Source organism: Trichomycterus rosablanca, chromosome 3 (assembly GCF_030014385.1).
Source record: "Trichomycterus rosablanca isolate fTriRos1 chromosome 3, fTriRos1.hap1, whole genome shotgun sequence".
Classification (NCBI taxonomy): Eukaryota; Metazoa; Chordata; class Actinopteri; order Siluriformes; family Trichomycteridae; genus Trichomycterus; species Trichomycterus rosablanca.
In genome coordinates, this window is record NC_085990.1 from 34,488,255 (window position 1) to 34,509,289 (window position 21,035).

A 21,035-nucleotide genomic window follows, 5' to 3' on the forward strand; every position below is an offset into this window, starting at 1 on the left:
TTTATTGTTATGGCTGTTCGGCATAGAATGGAAAATCAGTGTGAATCCTAAGCTTTTTTTTGATGCAACAAGACGTTGCTCCCACCTAGTTGTGGTTGGAGACAAAAACACTCGAAGAGTTTTGGAAATGTAGTGATCTCTAATTATATATTCTTTCTGTGCAGCCTGGTAATAAATGACCCATGGACCGGTACCGGTCCGCTGCCCGGTGGTTGGGGACCACTGGTCTAAAGAACATACTGACAAAACTTAGAAAATAATACAGATGAAAATACAGAGGGAATATTTAAGTGAATCAATTAATTGTGACGTAATTATATTAATTTTAATTAAATATATAAATTATATTTCTAATTAGCAATATCAAGGTTGACATCTTCACATAATTGGTTAATGAGATTTGATAAAAAGGGCAAAACCATTTAAAATGGTAAAGCAGAGAACACTGACATTATCTCTCTACAGTAAACACACTGTGATATAAGCAATAGCACTGATTTAACAAAGGAGTAGGGTGGCCTTAGAATTTTAAGTCAAGACATTTCTAATAGCGATGGAGTTGCTGTACTTTTTCCAAGAAAATTCATTTCCTGCTCTTATAATTTCGAAGAAAGTTTAAATGGAAGAATTCTGAAAGTGAAAGCATGTGTCAAGGATGAGGTTTTTATTATTGTTATTATTTATTTTATTATTTATCTGTCTTCAACTGTGTGGAGAGAATGCTGTTCTTAAATGCAGCATGAATGAACTGAAATCTTGAGTGGTTATTTTAATTGTACTGCAAGTAACTTGGACAGAAATTACTTGGAACCACATAGTGCTTCTCATAAATTTTTGTGTAAACATATACAGACTTTTGATCTATGTGACTTTCACAGGGAACAAAAACAGTACACATGGACACATTGCATAGATAACTTGCGTTCAATGTCAAGGCTGGCTAGGTTTAATGGTTTTAAGCATACACTAAACATTTTATACAGTGTTGCCTTCCTGTTGGGCTTACGGACCACTCCATGGTTTAATGCACCATCAGTAAATCTAATGTAAAGCCCCATGCATACTGGCATTTTAACACCAAGCTTTAACACCACGGGACAAATGCAGCCCGCCACGTCATTTTATGTGGCCCGTGAGAGCTTAAAAGACGTATGATAGTCTTAAAATACACTGTAAAATCGTACATAATCTGCATCTTCCACAATGCATGCCTATTTTGCCACTAGATGGCAGTGTTTCCACATTAGCATTTAACTGAGGTGGTTTTCCAACAAGTGATGTTGAGAAATATTTACAAATAAGCCCAAAATCTACAAGAGAAAATTAAAGCCGAAGGAAGAGAATTTAATGAAAGATGGGAAAGTGAATACAAGTTTGTGTTTTAAGAAGAAAAACTGGTACGTCTCTTGTGTTATGAAGCTGAGTCTGTGGTAAAGGAGTACAATATACACTACAATCTACCCTTTGAGGGCCACCATAATGTAGATGTGGCCCTCGGTGAAAATGAGTTTGACACCCCTGTTTTAGATGATGCTAATGTTAAAGAACACTTTTTGGGGGACACTTTTAGAACACAGAAACACTATTTTACCTTATAGCTGCAATGATGGCACATGACCAAAATTCTAATAAAAAGTTCAGTGAACAGTAATGTTGAGTCAATGTTCAGTCAGCAGTCAAAAATGTCAGAAGTACACACTCAGTGCCACAAGGGATATAACCATGTCTCTTAAGGCTGTGGATATAGTGGAACTTAAATATTTAGGAGAGGTCACAGGAAATCTAGAGCATACTGAAGCTCAAAAAAGAGACATTTTTTAGTCAACATGGTGCTATAGAGAAGCCGTGTGTTTGATGTACAATAATGTCCTCAGTTTTGCAGCAGAGCTCTGCTGAAAGAAATGCTAAACATCAGTTCTTTTGTGTTTTTAAAGATCATGTGTCTGTTTTATAAATGAGTTCTATAGTATTTTTTGAATTGTAAATAATAGTTTGTTAAAAGTCAATGCCTTTCTTTCTCTTATTTGTTCTCTCTCATTTTCTTTTTTTCTTTTTTTAGCTTGTTGCTGTCTCTTTTGTCACAATTTGATGGCTCCCATGCAAAGATCATTATATCTTAGACCAGGGGTTTTCAACCTGTGGAGCGCGAGTACCTGTCTGGGGGGGGGGGGGGGGGGGGGGTGACATTATGAGATGTTTTTTACTTCTAAAACTAAAGCAATTCATTTTCTCGCTGACCACGCACACAAGCACGTTTAATGTTATCCAGTTCAGTCTGAAAAAAAGGACCGTTGGCTAGCAACACTTAAAAATATGGCTAACCATGAAGCTAAATCGTGACAAAAGCAATGACTGCTGTTATAGGACATGGGTGTGTGTGTCTTTAAGAGAGGTGAATAGTGTGAGATGCTCTGTTCACAATATTGCTTTAAGTGATTCAGGAGTTGATTCGCGAAGCTTGTGCACGTTGAGTTTCTCTCCTCAGTCAGCTCTCCGTTTTTACTGTTATTAATGAATGCTGTGGTTTTAAATAAACACCAGCTACTGGAACACCTTGTGAGACTCGCTTTCCTTACAGGTGGGAGCCTTAATTAAACTGAGCGGTAACCAAGTTGGACTTGTCAAAGCAGAGTATCCTGAACCAGCGAATTTAGCAATTGATGTACTTTTGCCTCTACTTGGTTCTGTACTAGTTGAATTTCTATATGTGCTCAAAGAATATGTTCAGCCATCACATTGAAATAGCTTCCAATATTTTAATTAGCAATATTGCATCATATGTATGATGCGCATAACGTTAATTATATTATTGTCAAGAGCTTTTGCAGTGGTTTCTGTGCGAGGGTTGATGCGGGGGTATGGGTTGTGTGGGGGGGGGGCAAGTTCAAGGTCGGCACACGAAGGGGGGCGCATGTCCAAAAAGGTTGAAAACCCCTGGTTAAGAGGATGATGGTGCAGTGAGTAGCACTGTCACCTCATAGCAAGAAGGGTCTGGGGTCTATTCTGCTGCTAAGCGGCCAGAGTCTCTTCTGTGTAAAGTTTGTATGTTCTCCCTGGGTTTCCTCTTGGTGCTTTGGATTTGTTCCACAAGTCTAAAGACATACATTCAGGCCAGCTGGAGCTACATAAAAATTGTCATATGTGGGTGTGTATGTGTGAATGTGTGTATGTGTGTCTGCCGTGTGATGTAAAGGAAATCTGCCCTAGGTGTTTCCTGCCCAATGAATCACACCCACCATGACCCTGACCAAGATAAAGCGGTGGTAAATGAATGAATGAATAAATGAATTGTAATTTAGAAATGCAGCAGATACACAAACACATCCACTTATTTACACTATAGTCACAGTAAATCTTAGCAGTCTGCTTTGGGGGAAAAATTGACTTTTCAGTCATGATATATGTGCATGTCCTTTCAAATGGCTTCAAAGACAAATCTTAGCCTTTTGGCAAATGCACATCACAGAATAAATGTATATCTGAAGATTATTATCCAAAGCTTGCAGTTTTAGCAAGCATCCTCTCTGTCTGATCATTTAGGCTTTGCAGCCTAGTGATGGTACGATTATTATATCAAACACAGTTTCATTGCTAGTGCAATATTTAGAAATGAGGGATTGGGTATTTAAATCATATACTGAAGTCTGTATTGTAAAAGTAATACATCTTAGATGTCTGAACAAGATGACCTGTTTACCAATTACTTACAGTACTTTAGTTATGCATTTTTTCTAACCACTCACTTTTCTAACCACACAAACAAAATACTGGATGCAAGGCAGGAACACACCTTGGACACATCATACATTTACTTAGACAGTGACTGATGGTCAAAGTGACTGATGATCAAACCCAGGACTTGTTGTATTCTCACAAAATAAATATATAAGTAAAGTGCAACTCATAAAAGGACCAGTTAATAAATACAACACAAAGTGTGTCTAAAAGGTGGCCAGTGTATGCTTAATAATTTATTTTTTTATAAAGTTATACAAATGAAAACTTACGTTATACATTTACTTTCACATTTCCATTATTTGATTAAGTTTGTGGACACACAACAGCTAAACAATAGCATTAACAGTCTACATTTTGTAAACATGAGTTAATGGATTTACATTCATAGTCAATTGTGCATTAGTAAGATTTGACACAAGTGTTGTGTAATATGTCCTACTCAGTGTTCCAGTTTATCTTAATGCCATTTGACATGTGTTTAAAGTATGTTAATATAAAAGTAATATGAAACACGCTAGCACACCAGAGCTGGGATTTTAAACACATTGTTTCGAATCTCAGCTCTGCCATACGGCTGGGCTGGATGGCTACATGAACATATGATCATAACTGATGCAGCTACGGCCTCTGTTGGCTGATTGATGGCGCCTGCACAAAGTCGAGGAATAATGCATTGACCAGGGTGTGGCCCTCCATACACAAAGCTGATCCGCATATGAACTCGCCTCGTGCAAGTGAAAAGATGCAGTCGGTACTGCACACATGCCGGAAGGGGCGTGTGTCAGTTGCAGTGCTCCTCAGTCAGCAGTGGAGGGTTGTATTGGTAGAGGGGAAGCGTAATGCAATCAGGGTAATTGGATAGAAATGGATTAGGGAACAAAATTAGGTGAAAAATTGCGGTAAAAGGTATATGTTAAATATGTTAATAGCTTTAACATTACAGTTTATTATAGAGGCTACTCTAAACCCACATTTTCTGTTAAACTGTCAACTGTATTTATCATTATTATTATTATTTATTTTTTTATTATATAATTGATTACTTTATTTAATCATTTTGGTATTTTGCTGAGATGATTATTTGAGCTTTTATTAAAAATTAATTAAACTGAGTTGTCAGACTATGTCAAATCTCTCATATTGCAAACAGCACCTACCTAGTATAGGTGCAGCACATATAATATTCCAAGCAAGCTGGGTTTAAATGCCTTAAAGAAAGTTTCTCTCTGTGCCCATGTGGGTTTCCTCTGGCTGTCTAAGCTATGTCAACTTTTTGCCCATATTTTTTGTTATTTTGGGGTAGTACTTTAGTTTTTTAGCATTGAATGTTCTTAATTACTGCTAGATGATTACGTGTTGAGAAAGTAGCAATGGTACAAGTTATTATATATTTGTGGATTATACTTTTATCTGTGTCTTCTTGTGGATTAGTTAACATTCAGAACCTTAAAGAGCAATTAACTTTACAATTCTTTGTCCAGGGCTCCTCTCAATTTTGTCTTGATTAGGGCACAGTTTACATGAACAGGTTTTCTTAACAACAGCAGACTGTTTTGTTTGGAAAGGGAACCTCAAAACCCAATGCCTCTAATATTTTGTCAATAATTAAAACACCTGAACTTGAGTAGTTTTTAGCATTGAAGTCTGTATACTTGTTAAAGCTTAGACTATGAATGATTAATTAGTTTGTTTAATAATAAAATAAATGCATTACAAATAAGGGCCCTATGCATTTGTCTTTTATTATCCGACCACATTTGATATTTAATAAATGTTGGAATTCAGATCATTCTATAGGTTTTCTTGCTATTGTAAATTTAAACTGCTTGCATGTGTTGAGAATTTTCTTCACATCAAGGTTATACTGATCATTTGATACTGCACTATTATTTCACATACATAAAACACAAAAAATAAATAAATGACTTTATGTAAATTTTACCTACCTAATCCGTAAAGGTCATGCATATCTGCGCTTGTATATTATGCCCATTCATCATGTGTACACAATCCCATGAACTTTTGAGATGTTGGAATGAAATTACATACACTAACAAAGAAAACAAACAAAAGAACCCTGATCAATGGCCTCTTGTTCTCTTTTTGCTGCTTCTACACTTTCTTTTGTATTGCATAACGATATTCTTAACTATGTCTACGTGTGCAAATCAGAACCCCCTCTCCATGCACTTCTTACTGCAAATTCTATTACCGGCTATTTGCAAGGACCGTGACATTTATTCTATTAGTTGATATTACATTATGTCCACAGGGAAGTGTTTATAACTAATGGAAAACTGAGCAGGACCGAATGCTCTTCCCTCACACCCCCTAGTTATATAGTGTCCGTTGGGTCACATACATTATGAGTATAACCCAGAGGAGTGCTTCTATATTTAAGTAACAGGCAGTAAAGGTAACTTTTACTCTTCCGCCACTGTGTTTTTACAAAAAAAAACTGTTTATTTTGTTCTGATGGTCTACAGACACCTTAATTACTCAAGTTGTTAAAGAACTGCACTTTTGTTTGTTTGTTTTGTGTTTTAATAATGGAAGCTAAAAAGTCTGCTTTCTTTCACAAACATAAAGTTGCTATGTCCCAAACCACACACTATATTGTTTACTTATTATTGCACTTGAAGTTGGTTTTGAATTGGTACACTACTTAGTGGGCAGAATTTGGTTTCGTATAACGACTTCTGTTTCTCTTTCCTACCTTGTAGGTGTGTGCTAAAGAAAGAACGAGGAGTGTGCAGCCCCATTACAAAAGCAGGACAGTAAGAAGCCATGGTAAATAGGAAACCTTCCATGCAAAGCAATTTTGCAGGTGTCTGTCAGTTAAGAAATTATTATTATTATTATTGGTATTATTATTATTATTATTACTGGTATTAATGTTCTTGTAATCATTATTATTATTATTGGTATTATTATTATTATTATTGGTATTATTATTATTATTATTGGTATTATTAGAAGTTTTTTTTATAGTTTAAAAAATTATGGACTAGTATATTTGGAGCTCAGTTTGGACAACACTGATTCTGTAGAAGTGTATGTGACATTTACAGTGAAGTTCTCATAAAATTTTAGGGGAGGCATTTAAGAAATTAATTATACAAAAAAATATATTATATTTATTTGATGTTTGACAGCTCTATTATGTATTTGTGGTAAGCTCCTTCTAGAATCATCTTAGTGATTGTGATTCACTGTAAGTAACTTCTTTGTGCACTTATAGGTAGGGCTAGTTTATTTGCTCCCATTGGTAAGTATGCTGAGAATAGATATGTCTGAATAGTCATATATAATTCAAGTATTATTAAAAAATAGATCTGCCATGAATTAGAATCTACTAAAACATGTGTTACTGTTTGTACTTAAGCAAGCTTTATATCACTATAGAAAAAGCCATTGCTTTAGAATTGGCAACCAAAGGTTATTTCTGATCACACAGACAAAAAATGCAGGTTTGCTGGCTTCCTACTTGCATTACAGCATCTGGACTCATAGGACTTTAAAACTTTTTGAGTAGGTTTAGTGTTAATAAAGAAAATTGCCGTATGTGCAAACCCCATTTTGTTAAATGCAATAAAAAATAGAATCTGCAATCTGTTTATTCTTGTGAAATGTATTTAACTGGAAATTATTGTTTTGGCTGAACAACTTGATTATATTTAAGAAGCATAAACAAATGTTCAATTTGATTCTTGCAACACAATAAAAAATAAATGTAAAACGTTTACAGAATATTGAAGTTGGTGAGGGTATAAAAAGATGATCCTCCAAAAGCTCAGTCTTTGCCTGTAAAGATGGATCATAGCTCACAGACAGTATCTATGTATCTATGTATCTATGTATCTATCTATCTATCTATCTATCTATATATATATATATAAATGCAAATAATTTAATCCTTTCTCCATCAAAAAATTTAATTCAGAAAATCTTAGTGTTAGAGCAGGGCCAGAAACCACTGTTAAATATACTTGACCTTGCATCACCTACATCGCATTGTGTCAAAATATGTCATGCTACTGTGATAAGGATAGCCAGATGAGCTTGGGATTGATTTGGAAAACCATTGTCACATAATACAGTCTACCACTGCATGTAGAAATCGGAATTCCATGAGTGCAGGAGCGCCTACAGTATGTGTGACTTGCATATGTGTAAAGATACCCTTGAAACAGAGATGTACAGTGGGATTTTAGTGAGACATATTTCCCGGGAAGTCCATGGTTATTTCAGCAGGACAATATTAGGCCTATTCTGCATGTGCTACAACAGTAGCAGTGGCTTCATAGACACAAAGAGCATGTGCTTGACTGGTCTGCATGCAAGATCTATTTTCTATTAAAAATGTATGGTGTGTTAAGAATAGAAGGAATAGGTGGCAACCAAGTATTGTTAAGCAATGGGAAGAATTCCACTTGTAAAACTGTAACAATTAGTATTCCCAGTTTCCAAACAATAACAAATTGTAATTAATAGAGAATGTGTGTACAGGAATCACATTCAAAACAAATGATCTATCCATCCATCCATCCATCCATCTTTTATTTATTTATTTGTATTATTATTGTACAGCAACTGTTTAGATATATACTTTGTAAAATCTATCTTTAAAACATTCCTAGGTTAATCTGTTGATGCATGCTCAATAATCCAGGTACACAAATCCACAAAGTTGAATCAGTTCATCTGGACACAAGTTTGTTGTAGAGATCCGTTTCGCCACTCAATCCAAGTGACTTCTTCAGTCTGAAGAAGTCACTTGGATTGAGTGGCGAAACGGATCTCTACAACAAACTTGATGAACTGATGACAAACAGATGAACTGATTTAACTTTGTGGATTCCTATGTTAACTTTAGGAGCCAAATGTAAAAATAAAAATTACCATAAAATCTTAATGTTAAATAAACAATTTAATAATAAAATAAATAAATAAATAAGAATAACTAACTAGAGTAAACAATTTTACTAAAATCTTGACCCCCCCCCCCCTGGGTTTAGTTCCCCAGCCAGGATGACAGGATGTGTAGAGTTTTCAGGTTCTGCATACATCTTAACATATGCTTTATTCTGAACCAAGATTGGTCTTGTGATTTTGTAATCTTACTTATTTAGCTTTAAATAGCAAGTGGAAACTGGTGGTAGATCAGCATAAAAGGGCAATATCTTCTGAGACCAAATACCCAACTGCAGGTAACAGAATGATCAGGATAGCAATGGCACTGAATGTCGATGTGTCTTCTTAATGAGATGCTGGTCGATGAGAGCAGTTATCAAAGCCAAGCGTTTTCATTGAGCTGCCATTCTTAATGTCTTCTTATTGTCTTTCTTATTGTCTTTCTTATTGTCTTTCTTATTGTCTTTATTAGGTTTTGGTAAAAAAATGTAAGTATTGTAGTATAAATAAGCAAATCCTGAGAGAAGGAATTTTTATTTACTGTGCTTGTCCAACAACATGCTCTTAATCAAAAGGCCATTATTGTAGAAAATAAGAACTTTCAATGTTTTATTTTCAATATTGACATATTTTCAATTATGTAAGTGTTTTGCAGCTTAAGTGTTTTTGTTCTGTTATGTCTCTCATGTTGTTAGATTTAATTATCCTTGTGATGGGTCTAGAACTTAATTGTCCACCTGTTGTAATTTAAATTAATTGCACATGAAAAGGTACACACCTGTCTTTATAAGCCTGTGTCCCAAAATAAATAAAAAATAATAATGAAAAAATAACAAAAACAAGCCATGAAGTTCAATGAATTTTCTGTGGATCTCTGCAAACAAATGCAAACGCTAAAGCTGATCATCCAATCAAACTAGACATTTGGGCAAGTTGGCTATATTACACTACATGGCCAAAAATATTTGGAAACCTGACCATGTTCATTCAAAAGAGCGTTTGTATGGCTAGGCACTGGTGTTGGTCAAGAAAGCCCTAATTAATGTTCCTGTTCATTCCAAAGCTGTTCAATGGGGCTGGGGGTAAGGCCCTTAAAAAACAATCTGTCTAGAAATTACTACTACTACAAAGGGGCACAGTAATGTTGGAACAAAAAAGGGCCTTCCCTGAAGTGTTGATGAAAAGCTGAAAGCATATAACTTTCTGTATATAATTAATTTGCTGCAAATGCCAATGCTGATTATTAGTAATAATGGAAATCAGCTGCACAAAATATTATCTTTTCTTCTTTACATCTATTTATTTATTTTATTTATAGATATGTAAAATTATTGTTAAATGGTAATACAGTAAGAAAAGGTAGTCTCCCATGCATATACACTGATTAGCCTTAACATTAAAACCACCTCCTTGTTTCTGTTTTTGATGGATAATGGTGGTGTGTTAGTGTGTGTTGTGCTGGTATGAGTGGATCAGACACAGCAGTGCTGCTGGAGTTTTTAAATACCGTGTCCATTCACTGTCCACTCTATTAGACACTCCTACCTAGTTGGTCCACCTTGTAGATGTAAAGTCAGAGATGATCTATTGTCATCTATTGCTGCTGTTTGAATTGGTCATCTTCTAGACCTTCATCAGTGGTCACAGGACGCTTCCCATGGGGCACTGTTGGCTGGATATATTTTTGGTTGGTGGACTATTCTCAGTCCAACAGTGACAGTGAGGTGTTTAAAAACTCCAGCAGCGCTGCTGTGTCTGATCCACTCATACCAGCACAACACACACTAACACACCATCACCATGTTAGTGTCAGTGCTGAGAATGATCAAACACCCAAAGAATACCTGCTCTGTGGTGGTCCTGTGGGGGTCCTGACCATTGAAGAACAGCATGAAAGGGGGCTAACAAAGCATGCAGAGAAACAGATGCTCTACAGTCAGTAATTGTAGAACTACAGAGTGCTCCTATAGGGTAAGTGGAGCTGATAAAACAGACAGTGAGTGTAGAAACAAGGAGGTGGTTTTAATGTTATGGCTGACAAAGGACATCAAAGTAAAAACACCTTGATTTTAAAATGCACCTTCACAAGATTTCGTACAGTCTAATGATGTTGTGGTTGTAAAATTGTCTACAGAACTATGCTTGTCTAAATCATGCTTGTGTCAAAGCTGCACCTGACATATAAAACACTAATACTGACATGCAAGTAGATAAATGTGCAGCTCCTAATTATCAAAAAACAAAAAAAAAGAAGAACAAACTGCAGTGGCCCAATAATTGTGAATTCTAAGAAGCTCGGCACAACCTTGAACCGTAGTAGATTTGTATGTCCAATTAAATTAGATGTCCAGACAAAAATGTGTTTGATAAGGAAGGTTTGAAAGAACCCAGTGGTCACTTTAAAATAGCTTCAAAGCCTCTGTGCAGAGATGTGAGAACCTGTTGGAAAGACAATCATCTCTGCGGCACTCCATAAATTGGGCTTTTAGCTGAGTGGAAAGACGGAAGCCCTAGTTGAAAATAAAAGGCTTATGACAGCCCACTTGGACTTTGCTAAGCGGCATATGAATGTATTTTATGGTTGAATGAGACAAAAATTAATCGCAGTGGTGGCAGCATTATACAATACTTTTTTTTCACTGGCAAAGAAAGGAAAACTGGTAACAATTGAGGAGCTGATGAATGCATCACAATAAAGTAAAATTATTGAAAGAAACCCTCATCCAGAGTGCACTCAAACCCAGACTGTGATGACAGTTTACCTTTTAACATGACATTGACCTGAAGCATATAACAAAAACAAACCTGGAGTGGCTTCGGGGCAAGCCTGTAAATATCCTTGATTGGCCCAGCCAAAGCTATATTATGTAATCCCAAATCAGGACTCAAGAATAGAAAAGATAGACAACCGCATCGCTGAAGCAGAAACATGGCACGCCAAGCAAAGTAATTTCCAGAAAACACACAAAAAAAAAAAGAGTACCTGGGTGGGTCTTTGCCAGCTACTCAGTCCACCAGCAAGTACAACCCAAACACTTACGACATGAACCAGAGAGGAGAACTTAGAAAACCGGTAGCAGTAAAACAGCCTAAAAGCTGCAACACTACCACTACAGGCAGTGTTGTAACCAAAAAGCTGCAACATTAGCAACCCTCTAGACCCATGTACGGCCCAATAGGCTGTTTGAGCCGGCCTTTTGAGTATTTAAAAAATTGTCCTAAAGACTGCATTCATTTCGCCTTTTTTCTTTAATACCCTGCATTTCAGTTGATTCCACTAAATGGCGCACTCCAAACACTACCAACCTTTGTTAAAGTCGAGTCTATCGACCATACACACAGTCATTTTATACTTTGATTGATAATTTATATTAGTTCACCCCCCATCTGCTACTGGCCCAGCCAGTTTGTCAAATTTTTAAACCCAGTGTGGCCCTTGAGCCAAAAAGTTTGCCCACCTATCTATGTCTATGAAAGCTACTGAATCATATCATAGCTACTGTTAATGACGGAGTTCTTGGGAACCAGATATGCTTAAAGAGTGTAACATGCTTCAGCTGGTGAAGAAGTTTGGCAGTGAACCATGTTCAAGTTCTTCATGCATTGCCATTTTTGTCCAGCAAGGGGAGGTAGGGGGGTTTGGAAACACAGATGATTGATGTGTCAGTTTTACTTAATTGACCAGTGCTTAATGAGCATGAATTTGTTTCAGATATAAGTCTTTTATATTTTTCAAAGCTTCTCTCTTACAGATTTGCCAACTTCTCTATTTATCTAGGTTCTGTTTTTTTGTTGGCATATGAGGCCAGCACACGTTTAGCTTTTTCTGGGAAGTTGCAGCATTTTACAGAACTCACTTAAAAACTGCTTCTCCCATTTTCTCCCAATTTAGCATAGTCAATTTGTCTTCCGCTGCTGGGGGATCCCTGATTGTAGCCCTTTTGCGGAACCCTTTTTTACCTACGCACTCTGCACAGGTGCCCCTCTATCTGCCAATCAGGGTCCTTACACAGCATTTAAAAAGACCCCACCCACATAGTCCGGTTATCCCGCCCTTTCATATTGTAAAAACAGGTTGTCAAATCTGCACTATCCCTTTTCTATCCCCTTTCTCCTGGGTTTATTTTCAATTCTTGCAGCTTCAGTTACAAGGCGTTGCCCATCCTGTTACAAAAAAAGTGACTAAAATGTACTTTCTTTTTTTTTTATTTTATTTATGCATTTTCTCCAATTTTCTCTCAATTTAGCATAGTCAATTTGTCTTCCGCTGCTGGGGGATCCCTGATTGCAGCCCTTTTGCGGAACCCTTTTTCACCTACGCACTCTGCACAGGCACCTCTCTATCTGCCAATCAGGGTCCTTACACAGCGTTTGAACACCCCACCCACATAGTCTGGTCATTCCGCCCAAGCAGAACCGTGTCTGCTGCAGGCACTGCCAATTATGCCCGCTAGATGGCGCCCAGCTGACCGGTGGCAACGCCGAGTTTCGAACCGAGGGGTTCAAAATCTCGGCGCTTGTGTGCTAGCGGAAAATGTACTTTCTTAAATTAAGTTTATGCAGACAATATGAACTTTAATCAGATTGAACTCATTTATATTAAGGAAAACCTTTGCATGTATTATTTGCCATTTACAGATCAAAGAAATTCACACCAAAATGAGGTGTGGATATTAATTTACACCGTTAGAAGAATTGAAAGACAAAGAGCTCCCCACTTATATTTTTTACACTGGCATGTATAAAATTTACTTATTACTGTATAACACAATTATGTAAGTGTCTCAGTATCAGTTTTTTTTCTACCTAACCAGGGTAAAATTCATATTTTTGTCTTAATGGATACCTTTCAGAGGTGAGAGCTTTCAGTATAACATCTTCAAGTCCATTTGCAGTAGTCACCCTTTTTTTTTTACTCTGACTTGTCAATAACACTTTTGAAAGATACCTCTTCACTTTTCTTTCTTTTGTCTGACCCCAGATTACCAGGGACCCAGCTGCCTGTCATCTGAAACATGCTGCTCTGGAAAAAAATGAATTTCTATAAATGACACAAGATAGTGCACAGCAGCCATTTCATATCCAAAACTGATAGAAGCTGAGAATCAAAGCCTCAACAATATGTGCATGATGAATGACAACAATAGTGCAGTAATAGCGGTGTTAAACCCAAGCAGATTTTTCTAAGGAATGAAAAAAGAGACAACTTCCCTTCATTGTGCAGTCTGGGTGAAGGAAAGACACTTATCAAAGGATTCATCCCTGCTCTTGATGTAAGTAAGGACAGCTGTCAAATGCCCCCAAATGCCCAATAACTGACTGAAGTCCTAACAGACACAAGAAGGGTTGTAAATGTAGTGCCACTGACCGTGATCCCATGGTAATATAAAAAAAACCTTTGATGACTTGCAAGGGCAAGGGCATTTACTCAAAATGATTATAAAATACTGTATCCAAATTAAGAATATCTGTGTATACAATGGTACCCTGAAACTCAACGTCAGTTGGTTCTGGGACTGGCGTTGAGTTTAAAGGCGTTGAGTTTCAAGATATTTTTTCCCATAAGCATGTATGGTAAACCTGTTAATGCGTTCCATGGTCTCGTCGACTTGCATATATACTGTATATTTAGGCTTATGTAAAATAATGGGGTTGTTTTTGACACTTATACACTGAAAATAACACAAATATAATATAAAAACACTGAAAAAAAGCTAATTCTAACAATTTCTCAGAACCCCAAGCTATAATACAAGTTTAAAAGTGAAACACTGAGAAAATCCAGCTAAACACAGATACATGTGGACACTTTTAAAGTGAATCTGATAGTTATTCCACACAAATGCTGTTTCGCCTCATATGCATACTTTGACGTATATGAAGTATTACCGCACCGCTCAAGCCGAGCGCTGAACAAAGAGACTGTTCATTGTTAATTTGAATTTAAATAAATACATTTTTTTTTAAACAAACTGTTGAGTTTAAGGGTACAAATTTCTAGACGAAGGGCGTTTAAGTTACAAGGTACCACTGTAATTGTAAAGGTAAATTCAAGACATAAATTAAACATGACATGCTATAATGATTCTAATTTGCTTTACACTTCACACACTTCACATCTGCATGTCTATGGGTTTTTTTCCCAGCCTCTGTCACTAATCTGCCAGATTGAGTTCCTTTTAGAAAAATCACAAAGATGTCCTGTCAGACACAGACTTGTTGAAAGACAACCAGAAAGTTTTCACACCACCCATGGACAGCAGGGTGATTGTGACAGCTACAGAACCAAAATGTGGCTACAATTCACTGACTAATTACATGTAAACAAAGCTGGGGAATGCTAGTGAAAGAAGGTCAGAAAGTCAGAGGACTTAGCCCAGTGCTAAGTCCCAGGTAAGCTTTCAGGGGCTTTCCCCAAGGTGTAGAAATTCACATTGTATAAGGCCTAATCAGATTGAACTCATAATGGAAATCTAAGCAAAATCTTGACGTAAGGAAATACCCAGTAACTGCTTGACATTCTAACAAACACAAACAGTGGTGTAACTGTAGCGCTACTGATTTCAATCCCACTCAGTTAAAAAGCCTTTAATGACTTAATGAAATTTCACAGTAAGCAAGGGCATGTACGTAAAATGACTATAAAGAACTGTGACAAGGTTAAGTAAATCAGTGCCTCGGTAAGGACAAAGCAAAACATTACTTATACTTGACAGGCTATAATGATTCCAGTTTGCTTTATTAATAAACATGTAACATGTCACAGTTCACATCTGCTTGTGTACTTTTTTTTCTCAGTTTCTGTCACAAATCTGTCAGAATCAGTTCTCTTTAAAAAATCACAAAGATGCAACCTGTCAGACACAGACTTGTTGTCATTCAGCCAATGCCATTCCTAATAAAGATGCCTGAAGCCCGAGATGGCATGTTCAGATATTCCTCAGTCCAACATCCTCTCCTTCAAAATGAGCCGCAGAGCAAGTATGTCATAGCAAATCTACAGGGATTTTAAGACCAGGAAAATCTTAAATTTAGTGAGAATAATGAAGGTTGAATTGAATGTCACACTGACATTAAACCCCACTGACAGTTTTACTTGGCTTTGTTATACTTTTTTACATATGTATGCATTCATTCACTGTCTGTTGTACCACCGCTTTATCCTGTTCAGAGTCGCAGTGGGTACAATTTACTGGGCAAAAGGTAGGAAATCGTAGACACAGGTTGCCAATCCATTCCAGGGCAAACAAACACACACACATATGCACCTAGGGCAATTTTTAGTATCTCCAATTAACCCGACTGCATGTCTTTGGACTGTGGGAGGACACAGGAGCTCTTGGAAGACACCCACGCAGACACAGGGAGAACATGCAAACCCAGGACCTTCTTGCTGTGAGACAACAGTGCTACCCATCGAGCCACTATTGGACCCTTTATTTATTTATTTGCATGTAACAAATGCATTTTACAGCTATATTAACACTTTATTAGGAACACCTGCACATTTGCTTCATTCTGTGATTATGTAATTAGCCAGTCATGTGGCCATCACAATACATATAATTATACAGACCCTGTAGTAGTTAAAATAAGTTATTGTTTACATTAGATTTAAACATAGGAATAGGGGTCAGTGATAGCTCAGTGGTTAAGGTACTGGACTAGTAAACAGAAGGTTGCCGGTTCAAGCCCCGCCACCACCAAGTTGCCACTGTTGGGTCCCTGAGCAAGGCCCTTAACCCTCAATTGCTCATCGTGTTCCGCTCATTGTGTAAGTCGCTTTGGATAAAAGCGTCCGCTAAATGCTGAAAATGTAAATGTAATGTAAATGAATAGGGGAACAATATCACCACTGGTCACAAGTGGTTTCGGGCATGATTTAGTCATCGATGCCAGAGTGACTTGTTAAAGTGCAGATTTCCTGGGATTTTTTCATGACTATTTTGCTACACGGAATTATGATTGAAAACTTGTTGGGGAAATAAATGGCAAACTTTTACTCTTTACAACTATATTAAGCATAAAAGCATCCAATGAAACATGTCAACACGACTTTGAGGCAACTGATGCTCTGACAGCAGAATACCACATCAGGTTCTACTCCTGACAGCCAAGAACAAGAATATGCTACAGTGGACACAGGCTTATTGGATAGTGTAAAAAAAGTGTTTGGCCCAGAGAGCAGGTTGTTGTCTGATGTGCTTTTAGGATGCTTGTCTGTTCACCACAGTGTAAAGGGTGGTAATTTAAGTTCTGTGTGAGCATGAGAGACTCAAATGAGCCTGTTTGGCACCAACAACTATGCCACGGTAAAAGTCATTTAGATCACATTTTTTTTATTTTGATGTTTATTGTAAACACTAACCAGTGGCTTTATAATTATATGCATTGTTATGGTGACATGACTAACTAAAAAGATAATCACACAAATGAGCAGTTGTTGAATCCTTTCAGCTTGAACCAGCCTGGTTATTCTGCTCTGACCTCCATCACCAACTATGCATTTACATGACTGCTGGATAATTACATAAAAAAATCTATGTACTTAATAAAGTGGCCAGTGAGTGTCTCTGTGTCCAGATGTGTGTATATATAAACAGCCATACAGATTAATAGATAAATCACTCTAGAAAACACACATTATTAACCAAGATGAAATAAAAACCCACAAGGTGTGCTTCCACAGTAAACTAAAAATAACATTAATTTAAAAAAATATTGCAAAACATATTGCAGTAATTTATAGTTAACATAAATAATAAAGCAAATACATAAGTAAAAATCAAATGTCATTACTGTAAATACTTCTGATCCATTTTAGTCATTTTAATCTGGTAATAATGAAACAGGCCTAATGATATTAATATATATATATATATATATACTTTTATTTGTCTAGCTATCTTATATTCTTATTTTATAGGTCTATCATATTAAATTCTTCTTATGTCTATCTACCTATATGTCTACCTTTTTTTTTCAAATTATTTCATATTATATAACATTTGTACATTGTAGAGCCTTTTTACCAATGCAGCAACATGACGCAGGATGTGAAAAAGTCACACAGTTGTTATTACATCACTAATATGCTTGCTTGAAGCTACAGCAAGAAATACATTAGTGCAACATCCTGCCAAAATGAGATCAATTCTAGGGGGTCTCACAGCCTGGTAATGAGTAGAGGAACCACAAAGTAAATAAAGTGAAGAACAAATAAGTACATAATGTACAGTAATTTCATTCACCTTAACAGTTTTTATATGTATTTTATAATCTCAAATTACATATTTTAAATTATTAAAGTTAGTTTTCCACTTAATTTACAGGTGTATATTTTATTAGTCAAAACTAAATACTACAGTTTTTAACAATTCTCCCTAACTGGAAACATAAAGTAGTAAAATTGTATTATGTTTTGTAATTTCACTTGTAAAAAGTGCAAATGGAGTCAGTAATCTAAAAATAGAGAAGTACAGTTTTATGTAGGGGTACAAAGACTGTGGAAAAAAAGGCACATCAGGTAATATCATGTATCATGCTGTAAAATATAGTGGTGAATGCATTATGTAATAAAAAACCTTTTTCTCAGCCACAGGGGCTGGCAGTCTGGTTATTGATTAAATTCATTTATTTATTTATCATTTATTTATTTAGTAGTTAGTTAGTTATTTGGCATTTAATGGGAAAATTTACGTCTGGTCCATGAATTTCTAAATTCTTTCAAAGCACCATATTACAATTTTAAAAAAAAGATAAATGCAGAAAAACTGAGTAGTGGCACAACATAATGCAGCAGACTCACCCAGTGAGGAAAAATACTTAAATCAAAATACTTCACTAATCAGTAGTGACGATGCAACCAGTTGTACCGCATTTGGTTACTTTTTTATACAACAGATTGGATATTATGGATCAGGACCATATGTTAAGAGCACACATTTTTCTCATGCTGTAACACCATATGATGCGTGATTACCTCGCTCTCCTCCTCTTCCTCCTCCTCATCCTCTTCGCTCGTTCTCGGCTCCTCGGGAGCGCGGATAAACCACCACTGGATCTCCAGGTAAACGGAGGTGGTGCCGCTTTGGAAGGCGCACGCCATCTCTATGTTTTGACCCTCCTTGGCAGTGACGTTGGAGGGCAAATCGGTGAATCTGCCTGTGGAGCAAAGGCGCCCAAACATGAGATGAATGAGCCATCGGAAATGCGCACTACAAAGCACGGTCTGTTGCGCTCATGCGCTTTTCCCATGACTGCATCCGTACACCAGCGTATATACAATTCATTACACACCAAGCAACACAATCAGAATTGCCTCCCGATGGACAAATACTGACGTTTTTCCTCAAATAATCGATTCATATTTTACAAATAAATAACTACATCAATCAGCAGTTCAGGTACTTTGAACTTTTTTGAGATTTATTGATGCTTATGTCGTTACAAAATCGTTGGTGACTTTTGCGTTTGGCATTCCAGTTTTCTGACGCAGTTACAGTGGTGTCACCCCGCCGCGAAGCATGAATACGAGACGCACTTCTGCATATCCGCCAACTTGAGATGCAGGTCGCGCCTGGCGCTCCATCAAAGTTTATTCCCACACGGTTAACGAGGGAAAAGGGGCATCACATGCGCTCAGTAACATCGCCACAAGGCTCACCATTCAGTCGAACGAGCTCCAACAAATCAACAGTTGGCACCCAGTTAGGCTGCGAATAAAAGGCGCACTCCGTCTAAAAACAAACCATTTGTCTCATATATATATATATATATATATATATATATATATATTTTTGACATTTGTTTTGTTTGTATGTGCGGTGACATATGGTTTTTTGTATATATAAACAAAAATGCGCTCACCTTGAAGAGAAAATCCGATTTGAATAGACAAACAGGAAAAGAAAACCAATCCAAAAGAGTCATGTAAGGTCCACATCGTTTCCATAAGACGGCCAAGATCGCGCATCAGCTTAAAAACAACGTATTCCAGAAGAGAAACAAAATTAGGTACAAGCGTTAAAAGCAGCTGGTAGGATGAAGTTGGGGCGTAAAAGGCGATGGAGGAGCATGTCTAAGTTGAAGCGGACAGACTCCCTCAAGTTGTGTGCAGGTGCTGCTGGTTCTCTCTGGATGTGTGTGCACGACAAAGAGAAAAGAGAGAGAGAGAGAGAGAGAGAGAGAGAGAGCACAGGCTGATAAATTTAAGGAGGAGAATCGCGATGCTGCTGCGGCTGCTGTTGCTGCTGTAACAGCAGCGCGTCGCATCCCAAATCCCGCATATCAGCGCCATGCTTTCATCACTGTAAAAACATTATAGACATAAAGGTGCTGTTACAGTCTTATAACGTTTTTTTTTTTAACTACAATTTGGTCGTTTCTAGTTACTATATCAAACACTTGTAGTTGCTGTAACAGCAACGTTGTTCTTCAATGTTATATTGGTAACCAATTGTTTTGCAACGTATTTTTCTTTAAAACAGCATTGTGATAAACATATTGTTTGCTAGTAATTTTGTGATCAGCAATATCCTACCAGTTGTCAATCACCTGATTTCTTCTATGATTGCTGATTTTAAATCTTCCAACTCATTTTAACATGAGTGAACACAAAATGCATTTTTCCCATTATTAAAAATAAAGATTTATTTAAAATCCATGTGAAAAAGTAATTGTAATTGCACTCCTAAACCTAATAGCTGGTTGTGCCACTCTTGGCGTAAACAGTCGCAATTCAGTCTTCTAAATCGCTGTGGAGAAATTGTGGCCCACTCCTCCTTGTTTCTAATTCAGCCACATTGGAACTGCCTGTTTAACTTCTTGCCACAGCATCCCAGGGGGATTCAAGTCATTCTCGCTTAGCCTTTCCTGATAGCAAGCAGAATCCATGGTTCCATCAATTATTGACAAAAATACATTCAGGTTCTGCAGAGGCAAAGCTACACCAGACCATCACACTACTAGCACCATGTTTAACTGTTGGTATGATGTTCAGATAGTGTAATGCAATGTAACAGAACCCAAGTCTTGCAAAGTGTTCCACATGACTCGTAAGTCCACAGTATGCTATCTTGAGGTCATCTTAAGTTGTTATTATTGTTATATATTTCTTCCAACAGATTTGCTAGCTTCTCTGTTGAAAACCTGCTTTTCTGTTGAAATCATTTTTATTTGGGCTGAATTAATTCAATTTATTTGAGATATTAATTACTAATTAATTCATTTATGGGTTGATGAACTTTACCAGAAAAGTTATTGACAAGTTTGCCCAGATACTTTTCAAGCAATGAACGTCACTAAGTCTGTTTTGCAAGTTATTTTGGCTGTAGGTTAAGACATGGAAATTATTGGGTTTTCCTGCTCTTAAACATTTCTTT

The 21,035-nt window shown here is 36.9% G+C and overlaps 1 protein-coding gene across 1 annotated transcript in view; it reads right to left on the bottom strand.

Annotated features, from left to right (window-relative positions):
• Window positions 1-19,627, bottom strand: part of vstm2a (V-set and transmembrane domain containing 2A) — a 63,637-nt gene extending 44,010 nt beyond the window's left edge. The window contains exons 1-2 of the mRNA XM_062992053.1: window positions 19,522-19,627; window positions 18,635-18,816 (exon numbers count right to left, since the gene is read on the bottom strand). Of these exons, the coding sequence (XP_062848123.1) occupies window positions 18,635-18,816; window positions 19,522-19,627 (288 nt within the window). The remainder of the gene's footprint in view (window positions 1-18,634; window positions 18,817-19,521) is intronic.
• Between the last annotated feature and the right edge of the window lie 1,408 nt (window positions 19,628-21,035).